The sequence below is a fragment of the Clarias gariepinus genome, chromosome 4 (assembly GCF_024256425.1).
Source record: "Clarias gariepinus isolate MV-2021 ecotype Netherlands chromosome 4, CGAR_prim_01v2, whole genome shotgun sequence".
In the NCBI taxonomy this organism is placed as follows: domain Eukaryota; kingdom Metazoa; phylum Chordata; class Actinopteri; order Siluriformes; family Clariidae; genus Clarias; species Clarias gariepinus.
The window spans coordinates 27,402,461-27,417,395 of record NC_071103.1 but is presented as its reverse complement, the minus strand read 5'-3'; the positions used below and the strand labels follow the sequence as shown (position 1 = coordinate 27,417,395).

The 14,935-nt window shown below is 39.7% G+C and overlaps 1 protein-coding gene across 1 annotated transcript in view; it reads left to right on the top strand.

The window, feature by feature from the left end:
• Positions 1-936: 936 nt before the first annotated feature.
• bckdhb (branched chain keto acid dehydrogenase E1 subunit beta) overlaps positions 937-14,935 on the top strand; it is a 64,253-nt gene continuing 50,254 nt past the window's right edge. The window contains exons 1-6 of the mRNA XM_053495439.1: positions 937-1,166; positions 2,655-2,732; positions 3,070-3,138; positions 5,142-5,275; positions 7,397-7,552; positions 8,241-8,349. Of these exons, the coding sequence (XP_053351414.1) occupies positions 965-1,166; positions 2,655-2,732; positions 3,070-3,138; positions 5,142-5,275; positions 7,397-7,552; positions 8,241-8,349 (748 nt within the window). The 5' untranslated portion in view covers positions 937-964. The remainder of the gene's footprint in view (positions 1,167-2,654; positions 2,733-3,069; positions 3,139-5,141; positions 5,276-7,396; positions 7,553-8,240; positions 8,350-14,935) is intronic.

Genomic DNA, 14,935 nt, shown 5'->3' with positions numbered 1-14,935 from the left:
AGAACAAAGAGCAAGTTTACCGCAATGCTGCAATGGGTCGTTCAAGGTGTTTTGAGTGGCACATATTACAGGAAAATGACAAGAAATCAGGAAGACATTTTACAAGCTAACCCCCTGAAAATGTCGAACCTCTTCGGCAACTTGTGCGTGATGATCGTCTGAGAACAATCCACAGCATTGTGCCGTTGTCTGTGTGTCATCCAGGTATTCCTCACATGTGGTCTGAACATGCACCATGCTGACACAGGAACAGAAGAAACAACTCTGCCAAGAATGATCGAGGATCATTACCAGTGATGAAGCTTGGGGGTATGACCCTGAAATGAAGCAAAAGTCTTCGTAGTGGAAAAGCCAATCATCAACATGACAGAAAAAATGTGAGGCAGGTTGGCAGCCCAACCAAGGGAATGCTCATCATCTTTTTTGATATTCGCAGCATTGTGCATTGAGAATCTGTCTCCAGGGGCCAGACCATCAATAGGGAATTCTAGTGTCAGGTTTAAAGGCATCTGAGGGAGCCCGTACTGTCCAGCAAAAAAATAAAAATAAAAAACAGTTTGTAAACAGGGCTGATCTCGAAACTTTTTGATACCACCATATATGAGACACATTGGGTGCATTATTGTGTACATTTTCCTTTTTTAAGTTTTTCAAAGATAGGACGTACATGTATGGTACATTGTATAATGCAATAAAAATGTATTTCATAAATCTTAAGTTCGCATGTAAACGAACCTTTATTTAAGCTACGTATGAATCAGTCACGTGATTCCGGTGGGAGAAGGTTATTTTTTTTCACCTTTTATCATTGGTCATGTGACACTCTGGGACCCGACATAGGTCTCGGAGAAGTGAGCCTTTTTTTAGGGACCGCCCCTTCTGCAAGCGGCCCACATTTTCAACCAATCAGCTATTCATTCTTGAGTGACGTAATAATTTACCTTCCTGGTCGCGGTGTTCTACAATGGCGGCAGCGGCGCGTTTATTGCTGCGGAGTTCGGCGGCTTTTAAAGCCTCTGTTACTGATGTGTGCGTTGGAGTGCAGGGCAGTAGTGCAGGACTCTCACTCCTCAGATTCTCACCGAGCTGCTCGCTCAGGCTGAAGACACAAAAAAGACATGCGGCACATTTCACCTTTCACCCTGACCCTGTCCCGACGACGTACGGTACGTTAAACGGTGTGTGTGTGTGTGTGTGTGTGTGTCGAGGAGTCAAGAGTAGCTCCAGAGATTAGTGCACTAGTTTTCACGCGCTCGTGATGTTAATTCTCTGTAGTATCCTGTTTATGACTCAGCAGAACTGCATGTTTTCAATGACAGTAACTAAATAGTTGAGTTTAGATACAATGTAACTAAATCTGGCTTGGCATCTTTGTTGTTGTATAGAACTAGTTGCATAATAACATGTCTGTACACCCACCTTGTGTCTTAAGTACAAGCTTTTGTTAAAGCAGAGTAAAAGCAGCTCATTGATGTAATATTTAATGTTTTGTCCCACAGCTGACTGATTAACTCCTTTGTGTTTACTGTTATAACATTTCAATATTTCTTTTCTTCGTGCACATTTGTTTTATTTGACAGTATAGCAGCTTTACATTCGAGTCTGTGAGCATTGTTTTACCACCAGCCTGTGTGTATTCACACTTCTCCATACTGTTTGGTGGCCTGTGTGTATTCACACTTCTCCATACTGTTTGGTGTGTAGAGTGAGAGTGGTGTTCTCTTGTGTGACCCCTGAGCTGCAAGCTGTGGGAAAATGTTGATGTGCTGTATTGTCTTTATATTCTCACTTTCCTCCTAATAACTCTTTGTTTTTAATTATTGTGACTTTATATCACATTTTGGCTCACAAGCACACTCCTTTTCAATGTATACCTTCTTTATCATTATTTTGACTCCTCATAAAATGGCTTATGCTTCTTGCATATTCTTCCTGTGTCATGAGGGTTTTCAGGTTTCACCTTCTAAAACATTTCAGTAGGTAAACTGGTTAAGCTGAATTTGCCCCCAGGTGTGAGTGAGGTGTACATTGCGTACTGTGTGTGTGTTGGACTTCTCTTCAGGTTTTATTGTTGCCCTTGCACACTATTTTCCCATGATAGACTCTGGATCCAGATAGATGCTCCACATAACAAAGTGTCTGCTAAAGATTAATGAATGATCTTGTCAAAAATACACAAGTCATAATGGCTGATCTGCCCATTACATTTATTGTCTGAGGCTACAGTGGGCACAGCCTCTGGAAACAGACAAGCTGAAGTTTTCCACTTTTCAGCTGTGCAGTTTTATTGAGTCTGTTTTTAGTGAATTCCACTAAAGCAATGTGTGGTGTATTTCATATAAAAGCCAGCAAATGGAATAACTGGTATAAGCTAATAAGCATTTAATAAGTTGGTCTGATTGATTTAATTTGAGTATGAAGTAAAAATAACTAATTTTAAATAAAAATAAGTTGAAATAAAACAATAACATGTTGATAGTATAGCATAAAAGCTTTATAGGTTTTTAGGTCAAATTGGTGCGATCTTGCGTTAAATTCACAATGTAGCACTTTAATTTCTAATTCCCTGACTTGTGGTTCAGGACTGTACGACTCCCTCTACTACAGACTCCATGTTGCTTTTTTTTGTGATTGTGTTTACATGTGTTCTCCAGGCGCCACCACGAAGATGAACCTGTTCCAGTCCATAACCAGCGCCTTGGACAACACCTTGTCCAGTGACCCGACAGCAGGTATCAACACTCATCACTCAATCTTTTTCTCTCTTACATTTCTTTTCAATTGCTCTGCTGTTTTGGAATTGTTATAATTAAATTAAATTATATTTTAGATTAAAAATACTTTTGCAAAAATGTTGAGAGCAAGTTTAAATATGAGCAGAAGAAATTTCCAGCTCTTGTTATGAGTATTAAAACTTAGAACTGATCACAAAAAATCAGTCAAGGTAGCAGGGCACTTCTGTATTACATTGTAATAGGATTTGTGCTTATATTTATACTTGTTTGGTTTAATGGTGGTGTAAGTGGAAAAAGTTATTTTCTAAAAAAAAAAAATTTGTGTGTTCCAAAGTAATTTTCGGGGAGGATGTAGCCTTTGGTGGTGTGTTTCGATGCACAGTTGGTCTAAGGGACAAATATGGTGAGTACTTCTCACTTATTGTTATTTGAACAGTGTGAAACCTATGTTTTTGGTGTACCATGTTTTAACACTAGATGGCAGCACCTTCCTACTTCTGAGACGCAGTGAAATCATTGCTCTTTATTTATATATACAAAGAAATATGACCCCGTATGGCCTTTTTATTAATTGCATTTATGATTGTTTGATGTTAAAATCATAGATTGCTTAAAATTAGATAGATCTTTATTAATCCTGAGGAAACTTGCAGAAATTCTTGTACTGAGCATTACTATTAATGCTAACAGTTGATTATTTAATTAGTTGGTTATGTAATAAATTTTGTTACCAGGAGAAAAGGTCTCAGATAACATTATTTAGATAAGCTGACTTTAAAAAGGACTCTTTGTGGAACACAGTGGTGATGTCGCCAACAGGGAAAGTAGAGCCATAAGTTCAGTTAAATAAGAGAACATCCCTTTAGTAGTTTTATAATTTAACTTTTTATTTTGTGCATGTGTAAGGACATCAGTTTAATCACTGTAATTAGTATTAATCATTAATGACAAGTTTTAGGTTTCATAAATCCAGATTATTTTACTAGTAGCATGAGTTACTTTGTATAATTAGCTGAATATATTTTAATGTTTTTATTTGAAATGTTAACCTCATCTGTAATATAAAAAAACAAGCATAAAACCTAGTTCACACTTTATTTGTGATGTGTATAGAAATGTTTTTGTTTATTCTTTTTTATTTTATTTAAAATAGACTTTGAAGTTCTTTTGTGTTTTAATATATCCATTTGGATGAAACGGCTTTGACGTGTTTCCACCTGTATGTACCTGTTACCGCATTTCTAAACGTAACAGCAAATTGTGATTTTTATTTTAAAACATTGGTATAACATAGACTTGCCCATGTTTTATTTTAAATCCTCTATTTATAATCTTATCTGTTTAGAAATAAATGGCAATTTGATATTTCCTGCATGGTCATGATTTTATTCAGGTTGCCGGACAAACATGAGGTGATTCATGGATTGCTTAGCAACTTGTAGTTAAAATAAACACAGGTTGCGTACCCTCGCTCAATCTTTTCTCTCGTCCTCTCTCGCTCACCCTCTTTTGTTTTCATTGACGTCAGAGGTGTTGACCTATTCTGAGGGATCATTATTTTCCACGTCAGCTTGTTAGATGGGATGCACACATTCACCCGCGTGCGCACACTAACGCACACACTTCTGTGCATTACTCAGTGCTGCCGCTGTCAACCCGAATTCCACATTTTGAACTGCGATTTGTCCTCCCGCCATTCCACTTTAAATTTCCTCTCTGCGAAATCGATTGTACGAACCTGCCAGGAAACATCGTATAAAATCAGGCACCACCGTTTTAAACTAAATCCACAGTTTACTCAGTACTCGCTCATTTTTCATGCATGCATGGCAGAGATTTATAATTATTTGTGAATGGAAACACATCGCTGAGACATTAATCAAGTTTATCCTTCTTCATTTGTCAGCTTTGTTATGAATGCCCTTGTGTACTGGCCCTTTTAATCTGCTGTTCTGTGTGGTTTTAGATGACCACGTAATATATGGGCAGCATTATGTAAGAGTCTTGCTCCCCCTAAATCAGTGTGTGATCAGTGGGTATGTGAGCCAACACTAACAGGCGAATAGAACGGAGGAGCAGCTGACCACTTTGAATGAATAAAAATAGAAATCCCTGACCATATCTCCATTCTAATTCTTGCGGTTTATCACAGGATTATGGGATAGACGAGGAAAACACACCATGTTTTTGTGGTCATAGATGAGTCTCCCATTTAGGATTACGTTGACCCTGTTTTGTTTTATAACATGTTCAGGGCCAGTACTGAATCTTGTTTTATTCAAGATGTTTTTAATTTGTGTCTGTTCTGTGGACCTCTGTCTTGCAGCTTGTTTTCAAATGATCTAGGCAGAGTTACACTCATCAGCGTATGTATGTATCTGTATATATTTTTTTTCTCCTTGTTAGGCCAAGACCGTGTTTTTAACACTCCGCTCTGTGAGCAGGGCATTGTGGGATTTGGCATAGGAGTGGCTGTTGCAGGAGCTACAGCCATTGCAGAAATTCAGTTTGCTGATTACATCTTTCCTGCTTTTGATCAGGTGGGCGCTCTAATCTGCTTTTTATTTTGTTGGTTAATGTTTAATGGCTGTACTTTTCAAGGGCCAACAAGCCATTTAAAAAAAAAAAACCCATATGCAACAGCATAAAACTGTCTGAATATCCGGACTTTCCAGTGCAGCAAATCGAGTCAAATAGCTTTTTATTTTTATTTCAACTGTATACATCTGGTACACATTGAAACGAAACAAACCGTGGTGCTACATGGAACAACGCAGAATTTCCTCAGACTACACATAACTACGTTCAATTTAACTAGCAGAACAAACAAAGCAGATTGTAAGAACAAAATTATTATTTGCCATTGAAATAAAAAGATTTACTGTAGTTAATTTTTTTTGAACATCATTTAAAGGCGACATGGTGGCTTAGTGGTTAGCACATGCACCTCCAGGGTCGGGGTTTGATTCCCAGAATCAATTCTAGGATAATTGGTACCTTGAGGTGCATGGCGACAGGGCTAACCACTAAGCCACCGTGCCACACTTGTATAATTATAATTTATATATTATTTTCTCATTAATAAATTACGCATAATTAATTATGATTATCATTAATAAACAATATTTATTTTAAAAAATTGTATACTAAAATATGGTCAGAAACATTTACCATACCAGACACTACATTGTTTTTCTAGGTTTTTAAAACACTGTCTAAAGATCAGCATCATCAATGATTTTGAGGTAGCAGATAATCATGTCTTTCCATCAATAAGTGGATCATATCTGGACAATGAGACGGTTGGGGAGGGAAACGTGCATTAGACCAAAGCAGTGGAGTGCGGTAAGAGCACTGAGAGTTAAGCACCGAAAATCAATGTTGTGTTTTACCCTTGACTTGGAACGGATAACCAAGTTCTTTCTGCCCAATAAAACAGAAATAAACATAAATTACCTGTTTGGATAGGATTTTGGCCGGTCAAAAATGGACCTCATGGTTCCAGATGTTGTAACTTTGGTTTCCTTTGTATTATCAGCACATAACCTGACAAAGTTACAGTGGAGATCTTTGCAAAACCCATGAATGTTCTTCCAAAGACCAGATTCAATTTCACTTTTAAATAGTCTATGCCAAATAATAAATCTCCAATGTTTTTAACTGTCTGTTAGCCTCAGATTCCCCTATCCTTTTTTACGCATTAAAATGTCATCTAGGTCCTATCTTTTTTTCATGTCTCGTACACTGTATTGTGAACACGCTGTACTTTCGAACACATCTCACGATATGTAGATTTTGTGTTCTACTGGTAGAGTTGGAAGACTGTAGAAATTTTGGAGACATTGGATGTACGTTATGCAACTCGGTTATGGTGGTGTTGACGGCTTTGTAGAGCCTTGCACACAGCATTAGTGATTCACCTTGCACAGATGAGTGAAGCATTAGCTGTCTGAGAGAAACATGCAGATTTTTTTCATCTGATGTTGGGTGCTGCGTGTCCTTATCTGAACAAAGACGGATGTGTTTCTCTCCCCTGTCAAGGCAACAGAATATCTAATGTAACAGTAGGCAGATGGGGGGATTTGAATACGGTGAGACCTGCTGCCACAGTGAAAAGCCAGTGCCTGAATTATCTCTGCACTCCCATCATGTATTTTTTCACTATAATTTTCATTGCCTCAGCACTAGCAAATTATTGATTGTTGTGTTTCGAACAAATACATAATTTTAAGTAGTCTGAGAGGCTTTTTTTTTCAACATACTTTGCATTTATTTACATTTAATGACAATAAAGAAATTACAGGGAAATGGCTTTTAGGATTAGGATAAAAAAATTTTTTTTCGAGCACTGTGGCCTTACACCTCCAGGGACGAAGGTTCAGCTCCCACTTCGGTTCTGTGTGCACGGATTTCGCTTGATCTCCCCATGCTTGTTGAATTTCTTCCGGGTACTCCAGTTTCCTCCCACAGTCCAAATACATGCAGATTAAGCTAACTGGTATTTCCAAATTTCCGTGACAATGCACAAGATCGGGGCTAAAGAGAATGATTGAGTAAGAGTGTTCAGTCTCTGAATGATATGTGCAAAGTTCAAGTCACTTGAAATATTAACCAAGATTTTAATCATAGGTCTATAAATATTATTTTTCTTCCTTTTAAAGATTGTAAACGAAGCTGCTAAGTACCGGTACCGTTCAGGGAATCATTTCGACTGTGGGAACCTGACCATCCGAGCACCATGGGGTTGTGTGGGCCATGGCTCCCTCTACCACTCTCAGAGTCCTGAGGCCTTCTTTGCCCACTGCTCCGGCCTTAAGGTGAGCTTGTACAGTTAACCCTTCTTCTAAACTCATCTGATCTGACTGGAAGATTAGTCTTTAGATTTAGAAAGCATGATACAAGTATAGGAATTTTAATTCAATGCCATTGACTTCTTCCTGTTAATGGAAACCAGTTAGTGGAAATGGTGTAAAACGTTTGATCTAAATACTTGATTAAGTCCTACTTAGCTAGCCAGGTTTTAGATGTTAAGGAAGACTGACTGTGAATGCTGAATTTGTTGCACTGTTGTACATTCATACACAAATGTTTTTGTGGGAGATATTTAAAAATTTTACCAAAGTTTGATTTAAAAAAATATATATACATCATTTATCTTAATATTTTAAACAGCTGTCTTCAGAAATCAGATCTAGTGACGTCCAATGGATTTTGCTAGGTGGACCAAAAATATAGTTTACTGAAAATCAGTTAAAGTTCAGTGTGCGAGTTGAATGAGTGTCCTTTACACTCCATAAGTGACGACAATGTCAGACCATTGTTTACTGTACATAATCTAGTGCTTAGCGTTTCAACCTGTCTCTTATACATGTGCCTCTGACTGTGTGGTAAACATGAATTGTTCTGTGGTCTAAAATGTCTTTAAAATTCAAGGAGAGGCATCACATGTTTATTTTATATGTCTTCTTGTTGTTTATTTTTGGAAAAAAATTGGCTTTTTAACAGGTGGTTGTGCCAAGAGGTCCAATCCAAGCTAAAGGCCTGCTGATGTCCTGCATTGCTGATAAAAATCCCTGCATTTTCTTTGAGCCCAAGATCCTTTACAGGGCAGCAGGTTAGTTTTCAGCAATGTCATTAATCTCACTTCTCAGAAATGTTAATAAAATCAGTTTCATGTTACTAGGCTAACATTTATTATTAGACATTATAACGGTGTAATTGAGTGCTTGAATCTGATTGGCCAGATTGTGTGCATTATTTTGTAATACAGCACTGCTCATGGAATTAGTTCCAGCAGTACCATGAACAACAGGTCAGTGGTAATGCTCCCTGTGCTGACTATGCTGTTCTACAAAAATGCATTATTGGGGGCTCTTTATGCTGCTTGCTTTACATGTAGAAGTTATTACAAGAAGGCAACCAAGTTTAAAGTTCTTCCTACTACTCAGAAAGGTGTTTTATTTTCCAAAATAAAGAAGACCTTCCTTTAAATTACAATGGAAACTATGCAAATGTATGCAGTGGGAAAGGAAAACAAACTGAATGTCACCACTTTCACAACCCTTGAATGAACTTTCAGTAACTTCACTACTCAACTTAATTCCCTTGTTGCAAACCAGTATCTTACATTTAGTATGGAAAGTTGCTAATGAGCATCATAAAGCATTTATTTATATCAGCGGATTTCGAAGCGAAGTGGATATGCAATAAACCACCCTCGGATGTGATGCATGTTGAACACCACAAAGCCTTTTAGGCTTCCGTCTGTTAAAATAGGTTACTTTTATCAATAAATCATGATGATCAAATGTGTGTTTTTAATCAGAATTGTACTGTATTATTAAAACCAAGACGCTTGGCTTCAATTTTGATATGGATTATTACTTGCAGCTTGGTAGACCTATATCATTTATTAAGAGTTTGAACAGATTTGTTTTGGTTTTTGGAGAACACATTATTTGTTGTGGCACGTCCGTGATCGTGGCATACCCCGATGTGGTTCTCAGTTAGTTTTCCACTGTTGGCAGGTCGACTCGATGGCAGTACTTGGCATGATTTTCAGTACATAAAGTACAACACGGTGCCTCACTATAATCTTTGTGTGGCAGGAAAGGGATAAAAGTAATGACTGACATCTTTGTATATTTGCTGTTTCACTCACATGTTAAATCTATTGAGGTTTAAGTTTGACACTTTTGTGTGTTCAGTAGTCGTTTAGCAAATGTGGAAACACTCGTACATTAAGAATATAAAACCTTTTGGTTTTATCCCCTTAAATCCTCATTATCAGCTATGAAGAAATCAACTGGAATTTTAAGCATGAAGATGTCTCATTTCTTTTCTATTGCCCTTTTTTTTTTTTTTTTTTTTTTTATTCCAAAAATTCCTTCTGTGTGAATTTGACCACATGTTGATGTGCAATAGCTCTTTTTTTTCTAAAACTTATTTTCTAAAAATTACAATGTATTAACCATAAAATTGTAAGAGGAGGGTCAAATCTGCTATTCACAAATCTTTATAAATCATTTATGGGAGTTTGGCCAAATTTGCACACCTTTTTTAGAAAGCATACATGTGCACTAGTTGCTTAATTTTATATAAAAACTGTACTGTATATTTAATGATGTACTATATGTAATATTCTGTGGTGTATATATGTGTGTGTGTGTGTTATATACACTCACTACTCATAAGTTAGGGATATTGTTATTTACAGGATGGCTTTTCCTATTTGCTCTGAATTTGAATGAAATAAGTAAAAGTTCCCTTTGATATTAGTAATAATGTATGAAAAGAAACGCCATTTTTATTAGTTTGTTATTTATTACCTCAAAAATGTAGACAATAACAGGGATGGCCCCAAATAACAAAAATTAACAATGTCAATAGCGGGTGTTTCCACCATTTGCCGCAATGACCGCTTGACAGCAACGTCTCATGCTCCTTACTAGCCTCATGATGTTGTTCTAAGGCAATGCATTCCACTCTTCCACAAGTGCTACACGCAGTTCTGCCAGGTCACTTGGGGGTGTGGTACGATCATCCAGTCTCTGCTTCAACTGGTCCCAGATGTGCTTTATGAGGTTCAGGTCAGGGGACATTGATGGCCATACCATTTGGGGCACTCCAACTTCCTGAAGTCGAGCTGTGACAATTCTGCCACGATGTGGTGGAGCATTATCAGCCATGAGCAGAAAGTTGGGCGTGTGCTGGTGGAATTGGGCGATGATGGGTTCTATAATGTCTCTAGGATAAGAATGTGCAGTGACGAGGCATGTACAATAACCAAATCTGTTTTGCTCTGACTGGTGATGCCTGCCCAGACTTTTGCACCTCCTCCACCAAAGCAAAACCTGGGGACCATGTTGACCTCAGCGTATGCAGTGCTGACGACAATCATTTGTCAAACAGGACGGTAGACCACTGCTGCATTGTCCAGGTCACATGGTCTTGTGCCCACTGCAAACGTTCACGGCGGTGTCTTGGTGTCAGTGGAGTCACCTGCAACGGTCGTCTGGCATTCAAGCCAAAGCGGTGGAGTCAGTTGCGAATGGATCATGGAATCAGATTCCATGTTACATGACTGTTTTGATCACATGGACTGGGAAATGTTTCGAATGGCTGCAGACAGCATTGATGAATACGCAGACTCAGTCTGCAGATTTATCAGGAAATGTGTAGATGTTGTACCATGCAAAACAGTGAAAATTTATCCAACCAGAAACCATGGATAAACAGTGATGTTCGCATGTCACTGGCAGCACGGAACTCTGCCTTTGCCTCTGCTAACACATTGGAATATAAACACGCCACCTACCAACTTTGGAAGACTAGTAAGTCTGCGAAACGTGAGTACAGGAACAAAGTGGAACAACAATTTGATGATCCGAGAAGAATGTGGCAGGGACTGAATACAATTGCGGACTTCAGAGAGAAAACCAGCACACTGCAGACCACGGCCTCTCTGTGTGAGGATCTAAACGTATTTTACGCTAGATTCGACACAACGAACAACACGAGACTGGACAGCGAACGCATCATGGATGACGTCGGTGCGCACACAGTGTCTGAAGAGGATGTAAGGAAGTGCTTCAGACAGGTGAAGGCACGCAAAGCTGCTGGTCCTGACGGAATCTCCGGCCGTGTCCTTAAATCATGCATGGAATCCCCGGCCGTGTCCTTAAACTCAGCTGTCTGGAGTGTTCATGAACATCTTCAACCTCTCCCTCTCTCTGTCTGTAGTCCCAGCCTGCTTCAAGATGGCCACCATCACATCCCTAAACAACTGGCGACCAGTAGCCCTGACCCCCATTGTGAGCAAATGCTTTGAGAGGCTGGTCAGGAACTTCATCCGTGCTGCCGGACTCACTGGATCCTCTACAATTTGCTTACCGCCACAACAGGTTCACTGATGACGCCGTAGCCCTGACTCTACATACTGCCCTCACCCACCTGGAAAAGAAAGATACATATGTGAGAATGCTGCTAGTAGATTATAGCTCTGCATTCATCGTTCCCTCAAAGCTGGACAGGAAACTACAAGATCTAGGATTGAGCAGCTCTTTGCAGCTGGATTCTCAACTTCCTGTCCGACAGACGCCAGATGGTCGGACTGGGCAGTATCACCTCATCCTCCATCACAATGAACACTGGTGCTCCACAAGGGTGTGTACTGAGCCCTCTACTGTACTCGCTCTACACATACGACTGCACGGTCACTAGCAGCTCCAACATCGGTGTGAAGTTTCCGGACGACACAACAGCGGTGGGTCTCATCAACGGTTGAGACGGCATACAGGGAGGAGGTCAGTGCCCTGACACATTGGTGCCAGGGGAATCATCTCTCCCTCAATGTCGGAAAGACCAAAGAGTTGATGGTGGACTTGCGGAGGTGTAGAGGTGCACATTCCCCCATCATCAACGGCGCTCCCTCCAGGACATCTATAGGAAGTGGTGCCTGAGGAAAGTGAGGAGGATCATCAAAGACTCCAGTCACCCCAGTAACCACCTATTTAAACTGCTCCCGTCAGGCAGGAGGTATGGAAGCACCTGGTCCCGAACCAGCAGGCTGAGGGACAGCTTCTATCATCAGGCCATCCGACTGCTGAACACTGACCAATAGGTCTTCATAGACACTACACTGCCACTTTCACACTCACTTTATAGTCACTAAGCCACTTCATGCACTCCATACTGCACATAATTGCTTTTTGCACAACTGTAACGCAATGAACATTCCTCAATGTATGAGGAATGTTCATTGCGGACATTACCGCTAACCCAGGTACTGGGATTTTCACGCACAACCATTTCTAGGGTTTACAAAGAATGGTGTGAAAAGGGGCGAAAATGTGTGGGCGAAAATGCCTTGTTGATGCTAGAGGTCAGAGGAGAATGGGCTGAATGATTCAAGCTGATAGAAGAGCAACTTTGACTGAAATAACCACTCGTTACAACCGAGGTATGCAAAAAAGCATTTGCGAAGCCACAACATGCACAACCTTGAGGCGGATGGGCCACAACAGCAGAAGACCCCACCGGGTACCACTCATCTCCACTACAAATAGGAAAATGAGGCTACAAATGGTAAAGTCAGAATTGCGTAAACAGAATGAGAACATGGATCCATCATGCCTTGTTACCACTGTGCAGGCTGGTGCAGGCCCCTTAGTGCCAGTTGGGAATCGTTTAAATGCCACGGGCTACCTGAGCAGTTTCTGACCATGCCCATCCCTTGATGACAACCATGTACCTATCCTCTGATGGCTACTTCCAGCAGGATAATGCACCATGTCACAAAGCTCGAATCGTTTCAAATTGGTTTCTTGAACATGACAATGAGTTCACTGTACTAAAATGGCCCCCACAGTCACCAGATCTCAACCCAATAGAGCATCTTTGGGATGTGGTGGAACGGGAGCTTTGTGCCCTGAATGTGCATCCCACAAATCTCCATCAACTGCAAGATACTATCCTATCAATATGGGCCAACATTTCTAAAGAATGCTTTCAGCACCTTGTTGAATCAATGCCATGTAGAATTAAGGCAGTTCTGAAGGCGAAAGCGGATTAAACACCGTATTAGTATGGTGTTCCTAATAATCCTTTAAGTGTGTGTATGTGTGTGTGTATATGTGTGTATGTGTGTATATTAACCTGCACTTTACCTTTGAAAAGAATTGCGACAGCGGTGTTTCTGTGTAGAGCAGAGAGAGAGAAAGAGTGTGTGTGTGTGTCTGTGAAAGTAGGAGGTGTGTGTGGCACAGTGTCCAATGATGTGGACGAAAAGCAGGCTGATAAAGAGAGAAAATGGATTTTTAACTTTTCTAATGAGACTAGCTTTTGCTTTACACGCGCACTGTACACACAACGATACGCACACACACAAAATAAAATATGTTTTATGCACACATAGGGCTGGGCGATATGGCTAAAAACTGTATCACGATATCAGTGTTTCATATCGGTCAATATCGATAATTATTTATATTTTTATGATCTATTTAAAATAAGGACCAGGAGAAAAATATATTACATTTAAACATTTTCATTTTAAACTTAACCTTCCTCTGATCATAGTCCCCTTATTAAAATATAAACATAAGTCTAAAATCACAATGAACACTTAACAATTATCTCTTAACATTTACAGTGCAAAATGAAAGAAAATGTAAGAAATTCTAAATGAAGTGTAATAAAATAAGTGCATTTTCTGTTTTTGAAGAGGAATCCAGCAGTGGTGATACGTGATACTGTTACATGATTTACGTTAGTGTATCACTCCCCCCGTTGCTAGGTGCCTTTGTTAATGCAACTGTCACTGGCAATCGGAAGCGGACTAGCAGTTAGCCCATGTAGCGTGGACGGTAAATCCAAACACTGAACAGGCATGATAACCACGCGAGTCATTGTAAGAACTCTCTCATGCCGAGAACAAGAGTTTACACAATTATACCCGCTATTGCAGGAGAGAGGATGATTTTACGGCAGCTGTTTACGGGAGTGTAGTCCAGTGCAGGCAGTGCTTTGTGGGTAATGCAGTCCAATGTGCGTGAACGTGGAAATGTGAGATGAGCTGGATTATAGAGCCTGAACCGTTTTTCTTTTAGTAGTTTTTGGTTTGATTTAAGTACAGATTCCAACGTCAAAGTTTGTAATATCGCCTGACAACGCAGTAAATAAAAGAATGGACATGCATCGACTCGTTTGTCTTTCCCATCAGCGCCATTTTGTCTCCTTTTATACTTCCTGAATCGCGACCGTACTACTTCAGGGTCCTAGTGCCTAGTGCAAACTAGCTTCGCGACCCCTGTTTTCTTCCAACAAAGAATAAAAATTATCAAACGTTTTAACGAACACATTTTTTATTGATATCGATCTCATGTCTATTGCGATACATATCGTTATCGTCTTATCGCCCAGCCATATATATACATGGTGTGTGTGTAAACCTAATACTGTCCAATATACTCTACTCTAACAGTTACTAATGCATGGTAATACCAAATAATGTTTTTATTTTTTATTTTTTGTGCAAAGGCGACACAGGAATCACTATACCCTATCTCATTTCCGTAATCGTTGTCGGTCATGCGTCATTACACTTTGGCTCTATTTTTAGAAATAACATGTCTCCTGCCCAGTGAACACGTCTTCCTTGGAAGGCTCATAAATTCCTAGTTATCAGTAGCTCTTTGTAC